The sequence below is a fragment of the Sorex fumeus genome, unplaced genomic scaffold (genome assembly GCF_029834395.1).
Source record: "Sorex fumeus unplaced genomic scaffold, SorFum_2.1 ptg000063l, whole genome shotgun sequence".
NCBI classification, from domain to species: Eukaryota; Metazoa; Chordata; class Mammalia; order Eulipotyphla; family Soricidae; genus Sorex; species Sorex fumeus.
Genome location: NW_026606120.1, coordinates 81,230,777 through 81,254,674, shown reverse-complemented (window position 1 = coordinate 81,254,674; position 23,898 = coordinate 81,230,777). Strand labels below are relative to the sequence as shown.

The window sequence follows — 23,898 nt, the reverse complement described above, 5'->3', positions numbered from 1 at the left end:
AGTCATCCCAACGTGCTGGGAGAAGCCCCTGACTGAGTGCTTCTTGGTTTGGCTCTAAGATTTTAGATGTTATATTTTCAGTATATTTGCTTCATAATACTAGATCATGTCATTTAAATTTATTTTCCTAGTCAAGGAATGACAAGAATTCACACTATAACCTAAGTGGTGATTTTATTTTATTTTCACCAAGATGAATAACAAATTCTTTCTTACTTTAAAGGATTCAGGGGCATTGTTCCCAGAGGCAGCACGTGTACCTGTTGATAATTCTCAGTGGATCCCACAAATTGCAAATAAAACTGTAAATGAGGATTCATTTCCTTCCCCCCCCCAGAGTGACTAAGATATCTTTTCTTAGTCACAAAGAGAAACTCAACTCTTCCACTTTTATTTATTGATTTTTTTCCCCTGAATTATTATTTTTTCTGATTAGACCACAATTAATAAAATAGCTAAAACTGGGGGCGGGGGGGAAAGGATTCAAGGGGCCGGAGCCATAGTACATCAAGCAGGTAGGCTATTGTACACAGCCAGCCTGCTTTTTTTTGGGGGGGGTCACACCTGGTGATGCACAGGGGTTACTCCTGGCTTTGCACCCCACTCAGGAATTTCTCCTGGCAGTGCTTGGGGGACCATATGGGATGTTGGGAATCGAACCGGGGTCGGCCATGTGCAAGGCAAACGCCCTACCTACTATGCTATCGCTCCACCAGCCTGCTTTTGATCCCTGTCACCCCATATGGTCCCTCAAGCATGCCAGGAGTGATCCCCAAGCACAGAATCAGGAGTAGGTCCTGAGCTCAGCTGTATGTGGCTCCAGAATAAAAACAAACTGAAGGATTCAAGCAGTTTAAAGTGATAGTGCTTTTAATTATGAGGTTTAAAAATTATTAATGTCCATTTGAAACCAAGAAGTGATATGAAATGGTGTATTATTACATCCAGAAAACTCAGGTTTTCCCTAAATTATTTTTAGTTTTGGTCTGTGCTTAGCTCTGGCAGTGCTTAGCTCTTACTCTTGGCCCTCTGCTCAGGAATCACTCCTCGTGGTGCTTACAGGTACCATATGTGGTAATTGGGATTGAATCCAGGACAGCCACATGCAAGTTTGTGCCTTACCCTCTCTGGCCTATCCCTGTATTCTTTCTTTGTTTTTTTCTTTCTATTTATAGATATATAAGTGTAAGCAAATGCTACGATTACTAATTTTATGGAGAATTTTTAACACCTTCCTCCCAAGATACACTAAATCTGTAACAATTTTGTGAATTTTATTTTAGAAATTGTAATGTATTTTATACTGAGAATTACTATCAACCAAGATACAGTATAATAGAGTGGGGATGAAAGAGTTCTAACATTGCAAACTAAAACACTTTTTATTTAAAAATTTAAAAAAAATTTTTATTGAATATCTGTGAGTTAGACCATTACAAAGTTGTTCATGATTGGGTTTCAGTCATACAATCATCCAACACCCATCTCTCTACCAGTGTATATTTCCTACGACTGGTGTCCCCCTTTTTCCTACCCCCCCCCAACGCAACCCACCCCCACTCCCCGTCCTCCGAAGCCTGCCTCTATGGCAGGCACTTTTCTCCTTTCTCCTTTTGTTCATTATGGTTTGTTATGCAGGTACTAAAAGGTCATCATATTTGTTCAGAACGAGTGCATCAGCAGCAGCCTGATGGTGCCTGTCCTTATATTCTTACCTCTACCAAATGACTTGCTGTTTGTAGAATTCACACAAAAAGAATGATGAAATGGATAATGAAATTTACTGACTTAATTCTAAGAAAACACAGCCTTGTCCAAAAGTGAAAATAACTTAATTTTGCTTTATCAGTATAAACCATGATGGCAGCAGACCAAGAAAGTATAAATCATAGGGAAATTTAAATCTTATTTTATAAAAAAAACCCGCATAAAATATAAATAACTTTTATTTTGTTCCTGTGGTGGTGGGAATTGAACCCAGGATTTCACATATGCAAGGCAAGTGATATGCCTTGAGTCATATTCTGAGCCCCTTTACACGGCCATTCTGAAACAACCCATATTCTTTGCTTTGTAATGAATTACTAAATGATTTAGTAATTAAAGCTAGTAGACCATTTGACTGTATGAGTTGTTCCTTCTAGATGTTTTTATGTTCACTGATGGAAAAATATCATAAAATGTTAAAATTGTATTGAGTGGAAAGTAGCTTTACTACAACAAAGAGAATTTTTAAAATTCAGGCATGATAGATTTTTCTTACATATCTATAGTTAGTGTTTTCTTTTCCTAAAACTTATTTTGCTAAAATAAGCAGTGTATCTCAGTAAAAGTATGTTTATTAACAAAAACTTTTTTGTATCTGTTTTCCAGGGAGTGGCTGTATCTTTTGTCACATGAAATGTTGAATCCATACTATGGCCTGTTCCAGTATTCGAGAGATGATATCTATACATTGCAAATCAATCCCGATTCTGCAGTTAACCCGGTATGATTGGTGGTTATAATAATGGCAATTAATTGATGACCTGTAATATCCTATAAATGTCAGCATTGCTTGTGTCACAGGATTGCTGTTCTTGCCCAAAGTCACACTCAGTTACAGCAATATCTTCTAGTAAATTTTCTCAAGTTAATAATTTTTGGATATAGGAATGTTTTCTGCATCTTTGCTTCTAGAAGTTCTAGCTGGAAGCTACATTGTCCCTAGAAGACCGGATAATTAAATGAAGACATAAAGCAGAATGACATAAATCTGCCAATTTTCTGGAGTTAGACATCAGTTCATATCCTGATCCCATTACTTTGTGACATTGGGCAGATTAATTAACATAAGCCTCAGTTTTGTCATGGCTAATAATATAGTTTGTTCTCAGAAAATAGTGCTAAAATGAGACCCTGAACATTAAGTATTAACACAGTGTTATACAACTCTCTTTGGTGAAAGTTAGCATCTGTTATTAGTTGCTTTTACTTCTACTTTTTCATACAAGGGCATGTTCTGTAGTCATCACCTTGACTTGTAGGCCAGGGTTGTGACTCTAGTGGTAGTGCATATGCCTTTTGGGAGGTCCTAGGTTCAACCCCTGGCTCCATGTTACCCCCACATTACCCTCCTGCATTCATATGACCCCCATAACAATATCAATTCCCTCTTAAAAGAAATGGTGTTTATGATATATTAAAGAGAAAGTTACAAAATGGTTTGGCATAGTTTTGGTAAAAAGGTAAAGGTGAAGGCCCTCCCATTGATCGTCGATTTGCTCGAGTGGGCCCAGTAACGTCTCCATTGGAGACTTTGTTGTTACTGTGTCTGGCATATCGAATACGTCACGGGGAGCTTGCCAGGCTCTGCCCTGCGGGCGAGATACTCTTGGTAGCTTGCCGGGCTCTCCGAGAGGGGCGGAGGAATCGAACTCGGGTCAGCCATGTTGGCTGCGTGCAAGGCAAACGCCCTACCGCTGTGCTATCGCTCCAGCTTATGGGTGATATTTTTATCTGTAGCTTTAAAATATTTGTAGTGATAATGTCTGAATTTTTTAGTTTTTAAATTAATTTATTTATTGAGTCACCGTGAGAAAAGTTTCAAAGCTTTCAGATTTAAGTCTCGGTCTTACAATGATCAAACACCTGGCATCAAACAAAGATGCTACAAAGCCAGCACTCAGCAGCTGGCGAGGCAGTCTGGGTCAGCCTCCGCTTCTTAGGAAAAAGAAGCAAAACTCCTTCTCCAACTTTTTAACATAAAACCCTTTTCTATCATCATTCTCTGTCTGGTTCATAGCATAATGATTGGTTGTTCACTTTTTTTTCTTTTTTTTTTTCTTTTTGGGTCACACCCAGCGATGCACAGGGATTACTCCTGGCTCTGCACTCAGGAGTCACTCCTGGCAGTGCTTAGGGGACCATATGGGATGCTGGGAATTGAACCCGGGTCAGCCGTATGCAAGGCAAATGCCTTACCCGCTTATTTATATTCACCAGTGCATATTTTCCACCACCAAGAACTCCAATATACCCCCCATCCCACCAGTCCCGATGCCTGTGAGGCAGATGATTTCCGTTTAACTCTCTACTTTGATTATATTCATTATTTCGACAAAAGATGCACCATTATTATTTGGAATTTGCCCCCAACAATCAGACCTGCTGAAAAGGCATTGTGAAAAAATTTGTTTTCTATTGCTGGTTATGAAGACCATATGATGTCGCACGGCTGCATGATTTTGGATTTCTGGTATTTTACTAATTAAGTCTGGAGGGATTTCTGCCAAAAACCTCATAGTTATGAGATTGATTTGTGTGCCTCTGGGACCATGGCCATGCGGGAGAGCTACTCGTGGTGGGCAACTCTCGGCCTCGGCAGGGTGAGAAGGATGTGCCGGTTCCGCCTCCATCCCATGAGGATGAGGTTACCCCATCACTGTAGGCTCATACCTGGCTGTCCAATAAACTCTGAGGCGGTGGCCACTATGCTGGGTGGGGGGGGGAGGAAGGGAGGCAGAAGAGACAGACAGCCTTTCCCTGGGTGGGGGGGGGGGGGCACAGCGCCATAGTTAAATACATAGTCCATTCACATTTCTGCCGAAAGCTACTGGGCTTCGAATTAGGTCTGTGTGCCTCTGGGGCCATGGCCATGCTGGAGAGCTGCTCCTGGGGAGGCAACTCTCGACCTCAGCAGAGTGGGAAGGACATGCCAGTTCTGCCCCCCATTAAACTTTTTAACTGGAAACAAAATGATTTCTCGATTAGAAGGTTTCAAGATAAGGTTAAAGATTTTTTTCCTAGTAAGAAATTTAAAATAAAAATATCCAGCCAACAAAATATCATCATAAAAGGTGTTATGTCTCAAAATATGGTTAACATTCCAAATTGTAGCACTGTTGTCCATTGTTCATCGATTTGCTCGAGCAGGCACCACTAACGTCTCCATTGTGAGACTTTACAGTTTTTGGCATATCGAATATGCCACGGTGAGCTTGCCAGCCTCTGCTGTGTGGGTGGGATACTCTCGGTAGCTTGCTGGGCTCTCCGAGAGATGGAGGAATCAAACCTGGATTGGCCGTGTGCAAAGCAAACACCCTACCCATTGTGCTATCTCTCCAGCCTCCAACATTCCAAATTAATTATAAAAAATTTTTATGAAGGGAAGCGGTAGGGCGTTTGCCTTGCACGCAGCCAACATGGCCGACCCGAGCTCGATTCCTCCGCCCCTCTCGGAGAGCCCGGCAAGCTACCGAGAGTATTCGATATGCCAGACACAGTAACAACAAAGTCTCCAGTGGAGACGTTACTGGGCCTGCTCGAGCAAATCGACGATCAACGGGAGGGCCTTTACTTTACTTTACTTTACTTTATGAAGGGAAGAGTTTTTAGATGATTGTCCCACTTGGAGAGTCCATTTTGCTGTAGTAAAAAACAGCATCTGTTTGTTAAATATTTTACAGTTGGCCAGGCTCACTGCCCAGTGTTTCATCATCTGACTTCTCACAGAGACCTTTTTATATTGTGGAACTGGGGAGCATACCTAATAATGCTAGAGGTTGAATCTAGGGCTTCACACGTGCTAGGCATTCACTCTCCATACCACTTGAGCCGTTTTTCAGGCCCCTTACAGAGACTCTATTCAGGTATTATTACTTCCATTTTTCCAGGTTTCAAGATCTAGTCCTAGGAAATTGAGTAATGCGTGTGTGCTTAACAAGTGACGGGCAGATTGAGGACCATAGTCCAATTTAAGTCTAGTCCAGTAGACTTGTGATCTAAAATCTGTGATGATTTAAAGTTCATTTCTGGCAGCTGGAGAGATAGTACAGTGGGTAGGAAGTGTGCCTTTCACAAGTTGATCCAGGTTTGATCCCCAGCATCCCATATGGTACCCGAGCACTGCCAGAAGTAATTCCTGAGTGCAGAGACCAATCCTCCTAGCCCTTGTTTCTGCTGTCTTTGGGTATTAATCTCATACTTTTCCTTTCTAGTCACATGAGTGTGATCATTCTATGTCCCTCTCCCTCCAACTCATTTCATTCATCATGATTCTCTCTGTGTCCACCCATGTATAAATAACCCCTGAGCATTGCCAGATGTGATTATAGAAACCAGTAAATAAATAAAATCTGTAAAAAACAAAATAAAGTTCACTTCTGATTATATCAAGGAAGTAAGACGTTTTGGATTGAAAGATACTTTTGTCATGACAGAAACAGACTTGTATGGGATTTAGCAGGAGATGGAAGGTGAAGAAGGTGACATCTATGAGTGGTTTAATGAAGCTACGAAAGCGATGTGATTTGAACTTAATTTTAAATTATAAAAATATTTTATGGGGGCTGGAGCGAGATAGCACAGCGGGTAGGGCGTTTGTCTTGCATGCAGCCAACATGGCCGACACAGGTTCGATTCCCAGCACCCCATATGGTCCCCTGAGCACTGCCAAGAGTAATTCCTGAGTGCATGAGCCAGGAGTAATCCCTGAGCATCGCTGGGTGTGACCCAGAAAGAAAAAAATTATGAAATTTCTAAATTTTGTAATATTTTGAGGGAGACATTGACTATGGAATTCTATTTTGTAGTAGCTAGCAACTTATAAGCATGCCCTATAGAAACAAATCTTTTTTGAGCTTTGTCAATCCTTTTTTTAAAAAAATTGTTTTGTTATATCAGGGAACAAATCCTTACCCTCAACGTGGAAGGCATGTGATGTACCACTGATGTATCCCTGGACTGGATTGTTGTGTTTTTTTATTTATTTATTTTTTGTGGATTATCTTTCTTTCCCCCCTTTTTTTATTGGATCACTGTAAGATACACAGTTACAAAGTTGCTCATAGTTGGGTTTCCAGTCATACAAAGTTCCAACACTCATGTACATTTCTCACCACCAGTGTCCCCAGTTTCCTACTGCCATCCCCCCTGTCCCCCTGAGATGCCTCTATGGCAGCGCTCTCCCCCCCACTTCTGAAAGTTTATCATGTATATCACTTTACCTCCTTTCAGCACTCAGTCCAGTGTGACCGTTTCTATCATTGCCATAATTTTTCTCTTCTTTGTCCTAACTGTACTTTGCCCCTCTCATCGCCCATCCCACCCCCAGCCCCACCATGGTAAGCTTCCAAACATGGACCAGACCGCCTAGCCCTTGTTTCTGCTGTCTGTGGGTATTAAACTCATACTTTTCTTTTATAGCCCACAAATGAGTGTGATCATTCTATGTCTGTCCCTTTTCCTCCAAGTCATTTCATTCATCATGATGCTCTCCATGTCCATCCATGTATAAGCGAATTTCGTGCTTTATTTTTCCTAGTTGTTATGCACTATCCTGGACTGATTTTGATCATGATATGTCTAACCCATTTAAATAGTTGTAAATTATAGGATTATCTGATACTTGTTGTAAGAAAAGATTAATGTTTAAATAATATTTAGTTTTTATTAAAAATTCCCTGGACAGTATCTAACTTGAGTCTATAACTCTTTTCAATTTCAGGAACATCTGTCATATTTCCACTTTGTTGGACGAATAATGGGAATGGCTGTATTTCATGGACATTATATTGATGGTGGTTTCACATTGCCTTTTTACAAACAGTTGCTTGGGAAGTCAATTACTTTGGATGACATGGAGTTAGTTGATCCAGATCTTCATAACAGTTTAGTGTGGATACTGTATGTATTGGATTTTCTATCTCTTTATTATAATAGAATCTGAGCTTCTAAAAAATAAGTGTTTTAAAGTACTTTTTTTTGGGGGGGTGATGCTTTTGGCCACACCCAGCAGTGCTCAGGGATGTACTGTTCCTGGCTTAGGAGTGTCAGTGCCCGGTATTCAAACCGGGGTCAGTAGGATATAAGGCAAGTATCTTACTATCTGATTCCTAATTTTTTTTAAATTAAAAAAAATGATGCATAGGTTGATAAATATCTGAGTGGTAGGACCACATCAGACTTTTCCTATTTTTTGCTTTCTTATATGTTATGAATTCCTAAAAGTTGATGTTACTACTTTAAAGAAAAAAAAAAAAGAAATACAGAGGCTGGAGAGAGAGAGTGCAGGGGTTAAGATGCTCCCCTGTGGGTGCACTGACCCCAGTTTGATAGTCAGGCTATGACCCAATAGCCAAAAAAAAATTAAAAAAACCTGGCATCGTAGTCTTTCTAAAACGTACTACAGGAATGGAGAGATAGTAGAGCAGGTAGGGCACTTACCTTGTCTACGGCCAACCTGGGTTTGGTTTCTGTTACCACATACAGTCCCCCAAGCATCGCCAAGGAGATTTCTGAGCATAAAGCCAGGAGTAATCCCTGAGCATAGCCTGGAGTGACTCAGAAACCAGGGAAAAAAATAAAGTACTATGTAGAATCTATATGTGTTTGAGTACAAATATAGATGGAAATAAAATTTCTTAGTGGAGTTATTTTTGAAAACCATGCTTTTATCACCATCATCATCATCAATCATCATCATCATTAACTTGTGTGGTGCTTCACACATGCAAGTCAGATGCTCTACAACAAAGTCACATCCCTGGGTCTGAAATTACACTTTTGAAAGGATATCTGTAAGAACCAGTTCTGTTTTGTAGGAGGTCATTAGTTTATGAAGATACAGTGATAGTTGTTTATCTTTTCAAATATATAAGGAGCTTTCTTGTTAGGGATTCTCAGGCTTTTGGTCATTTTGGTGTACCCACATTGAAGTAGGGGCTTCATTCTAAAATGCCATACGATAATTGGAAGATTTCCTTGTGTAAGGCCAGCTTTGCCAGCTCTTTCTCATTATTCAGAAAGTAAGATGTTTTGTGTTTATATTGGTTAAAAATCTTTAATTTTTATGCCTAGGAAATTTTGCCTTATATTTGTCATGAAACTATCTTGGTCTCATCAATCAGTACATCTGAAAATCTGTGTTTTAGATTTTCCAGTAAATACCTTTTCCTCTTTCTTTTCCAGTGAAAATGATATTACAGGTGTTTTGGACCATACTTTCTGTGTAGAACATAATGCATATGGTGAAATTATTCAACATGAACTTAAACCAAATGGCAAGAGTATCCCTGTTACTGAAGAAAATAAAAAGGAGTATGTCAGGTAAACACTTTTGTGTCCTGAAGCCTGAGTATAGTTTTAATGTTCTGGAATGGCAGTTTGCAGAACCATTTTAAATGTTTAGGTAAAGTTAATGCATTACTACAAAATTTAATGCCTTTAAAACAACCACCATTTTATTTCCCACAATTCTGTAGGTCAGGAATTATGACAGAGAACAGGGATCGCACCTCAGACCTTCATGTGTCAGATGGAACTGAAAAAATCAAGATGGCCTCTTCACTAACATATTTGATGCCTCAGCTAGGGCAAAATAGTGAATGGCTGGTTGGAATCGCCTCTCGGACACCATCAGGGGACCCAGTTCTCACTGTGATTAGACTTTTCCCTTGTAGGAGAGGCCTCTCATTCATAACATTGCTCCTTTCCGGCAAGAAACCTAGACTTTCCTTTTTGCTGTTTTTCCAGAAGCCTAGAACTATTCAACATCACTCTGACTCTGCTGTATTTTTTTTTTTTTTGGTTGATTTGAATCTCAGGTTGGCCCAGGCTCAGTGTGGCAGAGGGTCTATACAAAGACATGAATACTGGGAATAATGGTACATAGGACTGTATGCCGTGGAGATACTACAACTAGCAGTATTTTATGCTGTGTTACTAGCTCTTTTCTTGTCTATCAATTAGTGTGTTGTAGGCTTTTAACTATAAAGTTATGGTAATCAAATTTTGGAGTTTAGACTTCATTATGTGTACATCATTTTTAATTTTTAGCATAAAAATTTTGTTCCTAAAACTTTTTTCTCTCCCCCCATCAGAGCCAGGGAGTGAACCCAGCTCAGTCTTACTGAAGTTTTCATAGTTTATAAATGAGGATTGTTAGTCTCATGTAATGATGGTGGAAGGAACATCATTGGCATATCTTTTTTTGTTTGTATTTTTGTTTGGGAACTATACCTGGTTGTACTCCGGGATCACTTCTAGAAGGTTCTGAGGACTATCTGGGGTGCTGATGGGTTAAACACAGAAATGGAACCTGTGTCAGATGCATGCAAGGCTAGCACCTTACTTTTTATTCTCTCTAGCCCCAGATTTTATTTTTTCTAAACAACTTGATAACAGCCACCAAAATAAGTGAACATGCACATGCCTTTTACCTTGTAGCTCTATTTTAAAGTAATATGAGTAAGATGTTCAATTAAAATAGTGTTGAAATATTTAATTTCTAAAATGTTTTAATAGTATAATGGTTAATTACAGAGTCAGTAGAATATTATGTGCGTATTTAAAAGTACATAAAAGCTGTCAGATCTGAAAAGCAAATCTTTTAAAGACTGTCAAAGAACAATGTTATTTTATAATTAAATGGAACATTGGATCAGGAAGGCTATATAGCAAACAAAATGTCATATGCATCCAAGGACAAGAACATTAAGGTGTTAACTGGAAGTGAATGGGGGGAAAACATGAAAGAATGAGTTTTTAGGGGCCAGAGAACATAGTAGGGGCCATAGTACAGTGGGTAGGGCATTTGCCTTGAATGTGGCCAACCTGGATTTGGTCCCTATTGTCCTATCACTCACATCACTCTAGCACGACCAGAAGTGATCTCTGAGCACAGAGCTAGGAGTAAGTCCTGAGCACTGCTGATTGTGACCGAAGAAAAAGAAAGAACTTTTAGATTTTACTGTATCCATGTGGTGACCCAGTGGCCTAATGGATAAGGCATCAGCCTCCGGAGCTGGGGATTGTGGGTTCGAGTCCCATCTGGGTTACACGGAGATTAGTTTTGGACTGGAGCGATAGCACAGCGGTAGGGCGTTTGCCTTGTACGCAGCCAACATAGCCGACCCAAGTTCGATTCCTCCGCCCCTCTCGGAGAGCCCGGCAAGCTACCGAGAGTATCTCGCCCACACGGCAGAGCCTGGCAAGCTCCCCGTGACGTATTCGATATGCCAAACACAGTAACAACAAAATCTCCAATGGAGACTTTACTGGGCCCGCTCGAGCAAATCGATGATCAAAGGGAGGGCCTTTACTTACTTACTTACTTTACTGTATCCATAGTTATGATTTGATTTTTCTTTTTTCAGATATCCCTTGAACAACTCAAGGGATAGGGACACCACCCTCCTGCATAGTTAAATTTACCTGTAATTTTTGAATCTGTAATTGCCCGCTATTTACCTAGAAGTGTTACCAACATCAGTTAACACATGTTTTATATGTTGCATGTATTATAACGTGTACTTTATATTCTAATAGTTAATTTAAAGAGAAGAAAATCTTACTAAGAAAATAATGGCTGAGAATAGAGAGATAGTGCAAGGATTGAGGTGCTTGCTTTGTTTGAGACAGACTGTGGTTTGATCCCTAGAACTCAAAGTCACAACCAGGAATAAGCTAGGAGTAAGCCCTAAGTACCAATGACTGTGTCCCATAAGTTGATCCAGATGCTGGAGAGATAATACAGCAGGTGCCTTAACCTTCAAACCAAAACAAAGGAAACCCTTACGTAGTTGTGGCTGGGCATATGGTAAAGCACATACCTGGGTTTGCTCCCTAACACTGCCCCCTCAAAAAATTCAAAAAAAAAATAAATTTATTCATAGTACTATTGGATAAATGAATTTATTTTAAAAATTTTATGTATATGTGCACCCAAATAATTCAAACCCATGTTCAAGGGTTACTTGTATAAAGAACAAGCATATATTACTTGACTGAAAAGTAAAAGAGGAATTGAAGAGATAGTACAGGGGTTAAGACTTATGCCTTGCATGTGTCTGACCCTGGTTTGTTCTCTAGCACCATATGCTTCCCAGGCATTGTAGGGTTACAGCCCTGTGGTCCCCTGAGCATTGCTGAGGTGACCCTGGAGGTTCCCAGCACCTCAGGACTAGAGCAGCACTGCATCCTTGGGGGCTTAGCACTGAGTTGTCCTGTCCCGTTAACTGTCACTGAGTGTGGCCTCCAAGGAAACTGGACAACAACCAAAAAAAAAAAAAATCAAAGAGTGAATGGGAATTTTCTGAATTTCATTAGTGTGACACAGGATCTTTTATGGACTTCTCAGTTACTGTGTCCCACTCTCCAGAACTCAGTCATATTTATAGCACAAAATAATGATACCTTGGTAAGAAACAGTCTGAGACTAACAGAATTTACAGAGAAAAACTTTTATGGGGCTGAAGAGACAGTAGGTAGGGCGTTTGCCTGTACCAGTTTGATCCCCGGCATCCCATATGGTTCCCTGAGTTCCGCCAGGAGTGATTCCTGAGTTGCAGAGCCAGGAGTAAAATCTGAGCATTCCTAGTATATCCCAGAACCCAAAAACAAACAACAAAACCCCTTTTATAAATGTGCAGTCCTCTTAAGCTAAGGTGAGGTCCTGAGCCGGGGACGTGGCTCAGGAGAAGAGTACATGCTCCGCATGTGCAGGCGCCCTCAGTAGGGTCCAAGTGCTGCATGACCCTCCCCAGCACAGTCATATAGGTCCCTCATGGTCTTTCCTGAGTCCTGTTTTCATTTTTTTTTTTTAGTGAGTCCTGTTTTTTTTTTTCTTTTTGGGTCACATATGGCAATGCGCAGGGGTTATTCCTGGCTCATGCACTCAGGAATTACTCCTGGCGGTGCTCCGGGGACCATATGGGATGCCGGGAATCGAACCCGGGTCGGCTGCGTGCAAGGCAAACACCCTACCCGCTGTGCTGTCACTCCAGCCCCCAAGTCCTGTTTTTAAAAAAGTGAGGATTCCTGGCCAGAGAGAAAGCCTAAGAGGCTGAGCGCATACACTGCATTCGGGAGGCCGGGATTTGATCCCTAATTGATCTCTAACACTGCATGGCACCAGTGTACTGCTGTATGTGGCCCCCAAACCAAAAACAAAACCAAAAAATAAGAGGTTCAAAGAAGGTAATATTGATGTTACGTCTCAGGGAATAATTTTTTCAAGTTTGGAAAAAGAAGTATTGACAGATTTGGAAGATGAACTTTAAGATTTGTGAGAGAGAAAGAGTTAATTATTGATACTGTTTTTTTCCCCATGAGGTTTCCACTTTTTAATTGGCTTAGAACTGCCTCACAGCTCAGGATTTATGTACCCTCAGAACTCCCAAGACTTTGTTTTATTTGTTTATTTGGTTTTTGGGCCATACCCAGTGATGCTCAAGGATCACTCCTGGCAGGTGCAGGGGATCTTATTTGTTGACAGTATGTGATGCCAGGATCTAACCCTGATTGGCCTCATGCAAGGCAAGTGCCCTACCCTCTGTACTATCACTCTAGCCTCGAAACGTTGTATTTTAGACTAAATTCTTAGTACTAGGTGCTTATAAAGCACAGTGTTGCTAAAGTAGAGATTCACTTATCAAATCTGAATATATTTGATCATTTGAAACCCCTACCCATTGTTTATAGGCTCTATGTGAACTGGAGATTTTTACGAGGCATTGAGGCACAATTCCTGGCTCTGCAGAAAGGATTTAATGAAGTAATTCCGCAGCATCTGCTGAAGACATTTGATGAGAAGGAGTTAGAGGTTAGTGTATGGATATCATGATATCATTTAATGTAACAAGGAAAGTCTTTTATTTAGTTTTAGAGGAAAGCAGTATTTCTGGCGCCATTGAAATTTTCTGGTGCAGTGCTGTGAGAATCAGTAATTAGGGGAAAACTCTTCCCTGCTTTGAAAAATTTAAATATCATTTCTTGTTTTCACAGGTTTCATGGCTTACATTTTATATCTTTTTTGTTGTTAGTATTTTTATTTTTAATTAAAAAGAAATATTTTAATTGAATCACAGTGGAATGTACAGTTACAAAGTTGTTAATGATTGAGTTTCAGTCACACAGTTTTCCAGTACCCTGTCCTTCACCAGTGCACATTTCCTGCCACCAATGTCCCCAGTTTCCCTCCCACCTTCAGCCTCTCACCCACAGCATGCCTCTTTGGCAGACACTTTCTCTTCTCTTTTACTTTCCTTTTAGGCATTGTGGTCTGCAGTATTGTTACTGAAAGATTATCATGCATATCACTTTACCTTGTTTCAGCACTCAGTTTTTGTTCAGATTGATCATTTTCAATCATCATTATCATAGTGGTCCTTTCTCTATCTTCACTGCACTCCCCCTCCCGCTTGGTAGCATGCCTCCTACCATGGACCATTTCACGTTTTTACTGTCTTTGGGTATTGCTCAAATACTCTGTGTTTTTTTTTTTAACATCCCCCAAATGAGTGCAGTCATTCTGTTTGTCCCTCTCCATCTGACTGATTTCACTTGGCAATTTCATATCTTAAATTACTTAAGTGGCTCTTTAGTTATTAATTAGTGTCTATAACATTGAAATTAATTTGGATAAAAACTTAGGCTCAGTTGGGTGTATACCAGATTATGCAAAAAAAGCTTTGATGAAAGTATAGAGAACAAAAAGTATAGAGGAAATAATTAAAATGGTTTGTACAAACTTATCTAACATCCTTATTTTCTTTAGAAACATTTATTACTAACTAGTTATAATAAACAGATTACTTGTTTTGTTTTCTTATAAAAATGGCCCAAAATACCTTAGGTCTGTTTTTATAACTAAGACCTTTAACCAACAGAACTAAAATTCCATTTTGAGAAAAACAATGAGTGGTTTTTTTCCTATCAGAGGTACTAAAATTAATTACTAGTGATAGCATAAATATTTGAGGTATGGGCCCAGGGAGATCACTCAAAGTGCTGGAGCACATGGTTTGCTTGAGGGAGCCTCAGATTTTATCCCTGGAATAGCCTGGGTCTTCTGAGCACCAAGTTAGGAGTGGTCCATAGCACTGTCAAATGTGGCCCCAAAACCAAAATGTGCGTGTATTTAAAGTCTACATATAAACTATTCATGGAACATTATTCACAAACTGCTGTGTCCTTTCCAGCTAAATCTGCTAACAGATCTGTTAGCAAAAAGATCGGCTTTTCTTTGTACCTGATTTTTCAATAGTGAAATGACACAAAGGAGAGGCAGACTTAGCATCAATGGCAGTAAGGTTGAAATGCAACTTATTTTAACCTGTTTGACCCTAAATTACCATTTCACTAAAGAACTTAGAAGCCATCTTTTGTGCTGTAAATATGTATTTCTGTAACCCTATCTGGACAGAGACTTTCTTATTGAGTGTAGTTATGATTCAGTAATCTTTTCAGAGCCTTAAAGAAATTGTTTTTTTTTTTCCCAGTAGGGTTAATGTTTATTATGTTTCTGTCACTGTATCACTGTCATCCTGTTGTTCTTCGATTTCCTCGAGCAGATACCAGTAATGTCTTCTTCGTCCTAGCCCTGAGATTTTAGCAAGTGCCACATTGGAGGCTCTTTCAGGATCAGGGGAATGAGACACATCACTGTTACTGGGTTTTGGCATATCGAATATGCCACGAGGAGCTTGCCAGACTCTGCCATGCGGGCAGGATACTCTCAGTAGCCTGCCGGGTTCTCTGAGAGCAAGAACTAGACACTAAGAGTTCGAGCAGCCACGCGCTTTTGGGAGCTGGGTTTTATAATCTCTGGGTCTTGGCCGTTGATGGGATAACATAGTGCTGGGGGCAGTTGGTGGGTGTAATGCCTGGCTAGTGGAAGATGGGGGATCTGGGTGGAGGAGGCCCAGACCCTATCCGAGCAGGCTTGGAGATCTCAGCCCTGGGTCCCACATGCCTGGGTTCCTTTGCTGGTTCCCTCATGTGTGAGGCTTGTCCGAACACGTGGAGAATGGTCTTAAACATGACTGTGGCTGGTTCCAGAGGTCTTCAGCTGCTGGGGCTCTGCTCGGGGCAGGGAGGGAAACTCAACCTGTCCCGTCCAAGGGGCCCGGTGAGGACAGCCAGGAGACTCTGTGCTGTTCTCTTCTGGGAGCTGGGTATTTTTATAGTCTCTGGGTCTTAGCTGTTGATAGGATAAACATGTTTTTATAGCTAATGAAATTAAACTTTTATAAAAATAATATGGATACAACATATTGGTTTACTAGGATTAAATAAGCACTAGAATTTGCCAGTTACAGTATGTTTTATATTATGCATTATAATTTACTATTATAAAAATAATTGTGGGGCTGGTATGATAGTACAATAGGTAGGGTGCTTGCCTTGCATGCAGCTGACACAGATTTTCTATCTCCAGCATCTCATATGAACCCCCAAGCACTGCCCGGAGTGATCCCTGAGTACAGAGCCAGGAGTAAGCCCTGATCACTGCCAGGTGTGGTCCAGATATCTCCCCTGCCAAAAGAAAAATAAATTATTTGTAATAGGTTCTAGAGAGATACTACAGGGGCTGAGGTGCTTACCTTGCACATTGCTGACCCTGATTTGGCCTCTGGCACTGCATGTGGTCCCTTAAGCACTACCTTAAGCCATTCCTGAGCACAGCTTTCGAATACCTAAATCCTTCTCTCCCAAAAATATGTACATATATATACACACTTTATTACACATTATGTTTTACATATATATACTTTTACATTATATACTTTTGCACTTTTATATAAAATCTATAAACATACCTTATGTATGTCTTGTATATATGTAAAAGGAGCGATAGCACAGCGGTAGGGCGTTCGCCTTACACGCGGCCAACATGGCCGACCCGAGTTCGATTCCTCCGCCCCTCTCGGAGAGCCTGGCAAGCTACCGAGAGTATTGGATATGCCAGACACAGTAACAACAAAGTCTCCAATGGAGACGTTACTGGGCCCGCTCGAGCAAATCGACGATCAACGGGAGGGCCTTTACCTTTACCTTACCTTTACCATATGATCGTCTTGGACTCCAACGAGGAGTGAAGGAAAAAGTGATTCTGAAGCAATTTTTTTTATTTTTTTATTTTATTTATTTTTTGATTCTGAAGCAATTTTGATACAGGGTCATGTATACTGACCCTGCTTTAGGATGTCAAACAGAACTCTGTATTAATGCATTTATAAATTTGATACTTGTATGTAGGATCCCAAACAGAACTCTGTATTAATGCATTATAAATTTGATACTTGTATGTATAAGGTAATCTCATAAAATGTATCATCTCTTCGCACATTCCATGAGTTTGGTCACCGCTACTTACCACTGTGTTGCTTCAGTAGGATAGAGTGAAATAGACAACTGCTGTCACTAAAGCACTGGACCCAAATTGCCACAGGTCCCAAAGCTGATGAAGCGTTAAAATGAGAATAACCTGATAAAGAGCGATAGCACAGTGGTATGGCGTTTGCCTTGCACGCAGCCAACATGGCCAACCCGAGTTCGATTCCTCCGCCCCTCTCGGAGAGCCCGGCAAGCTACCGAGAGTATCTCGCCCGCGCGGCAGAGCCTGGCAAGCTCCCCGTGACATATTCCATATGCCAAACACAGTAACAACAAAGTCTCCAATGGAGACGTTACTGGGCCCGCTCGAGCAAGGCATATATAAATTATATTTACTATCTGAGTTTAATTTCTGGTTATTAAAAATGCACTTCACTGTGAAATCAGAAATTTCGATCTTGCCATTTGGAGGGTTAGTGAACATTTAAAATATAGATCTCAGACTCACAGAATTAAAATTTCACACAGGGGCTGGAAAGGTAGTACAGTGGATAAGGCCAACTTGGGTTTGATCCTGTATTCTATGTGGTTCCCCTGAGCACTGGTGTGGCCTCAAACAAAACAAAACAAAAATTTTCAGCATAGAGCCTGGTATGTATAATTTGAAAAGTATTGCAGATGATTTTGATTTGTATTCTTAAGAATTATGTTAGGGGAATAACGGAAGAAAACAGCCATGTATGACACAATTGCAAATCTGAAGTTCTGAGGAATTTTTGGCTTAGGGTGTCATTATTTGTGCAATATTTTAACAGCTGATTATTTGTGGACTTGGGAAGATCGATGTTAATGACTGGAAGGTGAACACTCGGTTAAAACATTGTACACCAGACAGCAATGTTGTCAAGTGGTTCTGGAAAGCTGTGGAATTTTTTGATGAAGAGCGACGAGCACGGTTACTTCAGTTTGTGACAGGATCATCAAGAGTGCCTTTGCAGGGCTTCAAAGCTTTACAAGGTAAAAGAAACACAGCCAGCTGCTGTCGTAGCTAATAATTGCAGGGAAGGAGCCAGTATTTGATGTATGGATTACACATCGTGTGTTATAAGCAAGCTCTCTTTTCACTCTATTTCTTATCTGAAACTTGAATATCTTGATGCCTTCTTCTCCTTCCTTTCTTTTGTTCTCCTCCCAAGACCCTTTTCTGCTGGGCTCTCTGTGATTGTAGTGAGTGCTGCATGCTAGAATCTGTATGCTCCCTTGTTCGGAGTTTCATCCCCTGCTTTAAATTGTTGCACACTCTTAGAGGAAAATTCCTACCTATTTCCCTGGTCACATTTCAGTCTGGCAGAGCATTTGCCCTTTGGAATGCCTCTCCCTCAACATTTTTCATCTTTTTTTAACAGAAAGAGACAGCATGGATCATGGAAGTTATTCGTTTGATCAATCCACTTTAATTATTGCATGCCATCACACCATGTATTTATAAAAAGCTGTTTTCTTTGAACTAGCTGTTTAATTTTGGGATTGGTTGGTAATGTCACTAATGATTGTATCCCTGGAGGGCAGGCAGATACTTCATTTTGTCTCTGAAGAGTCTCATTTTCAAAGCCTCTGCTGCGTCTTGTGATAACATGATATACATAGCAAGAATGGTGCATAGTTCATCAGTGTTGCCCACAGTGCATGTAGGGAAAGTTCATGGGGAAAGTCCCCTTTGAGTTGCATTTACATTTTCTTTGTGGAGATCTCATCAGACTTCCCAGATACCTAAAGTAAAATTGCATGCCCACATAATATGTGTCTTCTGTTAACTAAAATTTATTTTGTAGACTGTTTATGTTTTGCTGTCTTGTCAAGTTTGAGTCACAAAACCTAAATTAATATGGTTATCATTTGATTAGTTATCTTATAATTTAGAGTCCTTGATTTTTCTATAGAAGATAGAAGTTGACAAAACATTTCAATCCTAAGGGTTGGGGAGATGGTAGACGGTGGGCAGGGTGCTTGCTTTACACACGGCCAATCTGGATTCGATTCCTGGCACCCTATATGGTCCTCCATCCTTAGCAACAGTGATCTCTGAGTGCAGAGCCAGGAATAAGTCCTATGCACAGCAGGGTGTGGCCCAAAAACCAAAAAATAAAACAAAATAAAACAAAAATGAAAAGGTTTCAATCCTGAACAATCCTCTTGAATTGAAATGTAGCTTGTTAAGGAAACCTAGCGTTATCCCAAGGTCACTCTCAGTGTTCAGTACCTGGATTCCTTTCCTGCTGCCTTTTGGTGTCTTATGATGTGTCATCACTATTCCCCCTATTCTTAGACCCTGGGTTTTATGTACCAGTGTATTCTTGGATTTCCAAGCTTAATGCACAGGCACCTGGAGTGATGTGACCCACATTTACTTCTGCAGGTGCCGCAGGCCCCCGGCTCTTTACCATACACCAGATTGATGCCTGCACAAACAACCTGCCGAAAGCCCACACTTGGTAAGTTATTTTTATAGCTCAGTGCCCTTCCCCCATGGGGTACAGAGCTATTAGTTCAGACAGATTTGACTTTTCATTAATTGTTCTTACTATTAAATGGAAGCTTAAAAGGAACACGCATCTCTTTTTTGTAATTTAAGGTTAGTCACAAAGTAGGGGTATAACAAAAGCCCAAAGGCAATAGAAATTGAGAGCTCTGGTCCTTATTAGGAAACTTCCCATGAGGGAGGGGAGGGCAGGGGACCTGGGATTAGGGTAGGGTAAGGACCCTCTGGGGGACGGTGTGGTACTGGAAGCTGTTATTTATGAAATACTACCAATTAACAATTTTGTAAACCCCAGCACCTAAAATAAATTAAAATAAAAATTTAGGTAAAAAATAAATAGATTATTCAGAAATTGGTGGGAATTCTTCAGAGTAGTAATCCATTTTAATTTTCTCCTTTTAAGTTTTGCATGGCTACAGGGAGTGGTGTGCATTGTAATACCTTACTAGGCCAGTTGTGACTAATTCATAATAAACTGTGTGAAATCTGATTTGTTTATTCACAGCTTCAATCGAATAGACATTCCGCCCTATGAAAGCTATGAAAAGTTATATGAAAAGCTGCTAACAGCCATTGAAGAAACATGTGGATTTGCTGTGGAATGACGGACTTCAAGGATTTACCCAGGACTCTATTTATACCCCTGACTGACTGCCTCCTTTCAGCAGTTTCAAGAAATGCTGAAAAACAGGAAAATGTCCCTTCTCCTTCCCTTAAAAAAAATTTTTTTTAGGACACTGTGAGGGGAAAAGACAATTTTGAAATTCCTTTTCAAGGGAAAAAGAGGTTCTTATGTTTTGCCATGAGGCCACATTCAGCTGCTATTTAAATTAGTATCTTGAACCTAAAGAATGCTGACTTTTCCTACATTTCCAGAGTTAGGCAGGATTCTACACTTAAAGACTACTACTATTTTTATAAAAGGTAATCTATTCAGATCACTCCGCAGATTTCAAGTCTCCAACATCAAGACAACTTCAGCAGTCGGTACAAGTCACATTTCTTTTTGATTGAATACCTGATTTTGAACAGCTCCTGTACTTGCTCTTTGTAAAAAAAATAAATAAATAAATAAAATTATTTTGAATTATTTTACCTTTATAAACAACTGGCTAAAAGAATCATCCTTAAAAATTTAAGAAATTTACATGTTTAGTTACATTTTGTATAGCAAAGCATTATATTTTGAAAGCATTGTATGTTTCAACTTATTTAAAGTGAGTTTTTAAAAATATTTTTCAAGCATGAATTTTCCTGGAATATTGCGCTATGGTTTTAGTTGTCTAATTTATTATGCAACCATTTAAATTTAGTAGCTTCATTGCTACAATAAGATGCCATCAGGGGCTCCCAGTCTTAAAAAAAAATCCTTACCTTTTTATGTCATGTCAGTCTGATCCGGTATCTTGGATTTACTTTTTATCTTAAATGGAAATACAACATTTGTATAGAAACCCAGATCATGTGGAAAGAATGGACTTTTTGTTCTTTTGCTAATTAGTTTATCTTTAATATACAGACAGTTTCTTAAGCCAAAGTCTTGAAGACAGGTGCACCTGACCTTAAAGTATGGTCTAAGTGTCTATCAAGTAAGCCATCCAGTTCTTTGTTCAGCTTCTCATAATATGAATCAAAGTTATAAAGGAGGAAAAATATTACGTTAAAGATTACGGTATCAAGGTTAGAATACCTTGTTTTACCTAAAGGAAAGTGGTGGGCAGTGGGGCAAGGGATGTGATTCCTTAAGAAATTGATTCTCTATAACTTTAAAAAAATGAAAAATTGATTTTGGAAATGTAAGGTAATCCCAGTTCCCTTGGTTGTGAAGATCAATATTAGATTTTGAACTGTTCAGATTTCACCTTCAACACTTGAGGCATAATGCACAATCCAGAAGTCAACCGAAAGTTTGGAATGAGGGATTGGGAAAAAATGTGAACTCATAGGTAGAGTTTTAAATTAAACCATCAGAAATAAGCTCAGTTCTTTTTAGTAGATACACAGTTGAAAATCACATTTTGATGAGAGAGCTTTCTTTAACTTTTGCAGCTTCGATATCAAGTAATAGTTCTTTGTGTTCTTTCATTTGATGGATTTGTTTTTCAGTCTGTGTTCTTGGAGCAAAGGGGTTCCTTAAAGGAGTAAGAGTTTAAAAGAAAAGTGGGGCAGAAGGAGAAGAGGAAAGACCTGGTTGGTATTAGAGCAGGGGCCTTCTAACTCCCCAGCCCCCAATCCTTTTACCCAGAGCAGCTACAGTTTTTCATTTATAAGTATTCCGCAAAGTTTTCATGGGTGTGGGGAAGGTGGGTCGGGTAACAGAAGTTGAAATTTTGCTGCTTAAAAAAATACTAAGAACTACTTGCACAGCATTCAGCCAAATTTAACTGCTATAGACAAGCTAGTCCAGTCACAGCTGTGCAGAGGTAATGTACTTATGCTGACCTATTTCCTCCCAAACACTTGTTTCCCTATAGCTTTCTTAGTAGTTCTGAAGCACATCTTAATATGTAGAGGTTTCTGTAAAGTATTTGGTGATCTGTTTTCAGCTTTCATGATTGCACCTTACTGGCTGCAGGTTCATCGTCCTTATATTAAAGCACTAGTGCAGTGCAATTGTGCCTACTCTTACAATTGTTCAGTATGTGATGAATGCGAGAGAAGTCATAACTGACAGTAATAATGAACTGATACTAATGTAATGTACATTATGAAGCAGGCAAATACCATCGCTTTTTTTAGTGCCTTTTTTAACTTTATAATAAAGATATTATACTTAATAGAGCTTTAAAATAAATTACCCAAACAGTCTATTATATCAACATAATTTATAAATACCATATGATTTAGATTTCAATTTTACAATGTTACCTGCTTACTTCCATATAGGTGCTAAACATATCCTTCCCCATGTGTCATTAAGCCTTGGACTTGCACTTCATATTTAATGTGAATATTTATTTCCGCATGTTCCTCCTGAGTTTTTTTCTAATACATCCCCTAGTTGTGTTATTTCACATTCATGATTTTGTTGCCTTTCCCTCACCCATGCTTAGTTATGAATAAAGGTTACTTTGTAGAGCCCATATGCAGTTCAGAGGTGAGTTTAACTTCAGAGGCTCTTATTTCTTGGTGTAAAATTATAAGTGCTTATAGTATCCATTTTGTTTTGCACAGTTTGTTGCCCCAAATGGATTTATTTTTACCATGTTTTTTCTCTTATATTTACAGTCCACAGCACAAGTTTCCTTTCAAATGCAATGTAATTTGCTTTATTTTACAACACTAAGTCCGCTTTAAACTTCTGATACATTTAACTGATTGTGTTGATGGGAGTTAGAGGTTGTTCCAGCCATTTTTCCAGTTGTGATAGAACAGCTCTTCCACTTCTATTCTGAAGCTGCAGCACGCAGTCACAGGTAGCCTTTGTAGTATTTAACATGTTAGGATGATGATTGTACCAAATGCTGAGTTGTTTTGTTTCTAGATGTAATTAGTTCATTTAATGTAATATTCTTCCTTCCCTCAAACTGACTTTTAAAGATAAAGTTTATCATTTTCATTGTATTTGTATTTATTACAGAGTGTTTTAGCTTTGATATTCTTTGTATTTTCACTCAGTTGTTACATGAGCTTTATCAATAACATCTGTATAAATGGTTTTTAAAAATGAACTGTGTATGTGCCCGTGCCGAAGTTGAGCAATAAATGAATGCTGTTTGCACTGTCGCAGCATCAAAAGTTTTTAAAGAATACTGAGTTGATACTGATTCTGAAGAAGTTTATGATTGGCTCCAGGAAGAAGGGCAGCAGGTGAGCCATAAATTGAGCAGAGTGGTACACCTTTTCAGTAGCTGGGGCTGGACGTGCTGCAGTCTTCAGTGTGTCCTGTCTGTCTCTAGAAGTGCAGGGAAGGACCTTGCTTCTCCTGTAATGATAAATTGGTTTACAGTGGTCCAGTGGGGCAGGGAAGGTGCTCTGTGGAATTGAGTTTCTGAGACTGCTTTCAGCTTTTGGAAGGTAGGTTTTTTTCCTCTAGCAGTGTCTGTCAGGAGTCTGGAGGGTAAAGCAGCAATAATGATCTCACCTTTGCTACCTCACTGTTCAGTAAAATCCTCAAAATGAAAAGGAGAAATCAGTCATACACCGGGATCCAGAGTTACAATTCCCAATTCTGTTTTATTATTTTGGTTTGGGGGCCATACCTGGCAGTGTTCAGGGATTACTCCTGGCTCGCACTAAGGAATCATTCCTGGGCGTGCTTA

At 39.6% G+C, this 23,898-nt stretch overlaps 1 protein-coding gene and 1 non-coding gene across 2 annotated transcripts in view; both read left to right on the top strand.

Annotated features, from left to right (window-relative positions):
• The window catches only part of SMURF2 (SMAD specific E3 ubiquitin protein ligase 2), a 115,678-nt gene extending 92,316 nt beyond the window's left edge, over positions 1-23,362 (top strand). Inside the window, exons 13-19 of the mRNA XM_056127083.1 lie at positions 2,374-2,488; positions 7,487-7,665; positions 8,950-9,087; positions 13,462-13,582; positions 17,913-18,114; positions 19,514-19,589; positions 20,142-23,362. Of these exons, the coding sequence (XP_055983058.1) occupies positions 2,374-2,488; positions 7,487-7,665; positions 8,950-9,087; positions 13,462-13,582; positions 17,913-18,114; positions 19,514-19,589; positions 20,142-20,241 (931 nt within the window). The 3' untranslated portion in view covers positions 20,242-23,362. The remainder of the gene's footprint in view (positions 1-2,373; positions 2,489-7,486; positions 7,666-8,949; positions 9,088-13,461; positions 13,583-17,912; positions 18,115-19,513; positions 19,590-20,141) is intronic.
• Positions 10,745-10,817, top strand: TRNAR-CCG (transfer RNA arginine (anticodon CCG)). The gene has a single exon. It is a non-coding gene; the product is annotated as a tRNA-Arg (tRNA).
• Positions 23,363-23,898: the final 536 nt, after the last annotated feature.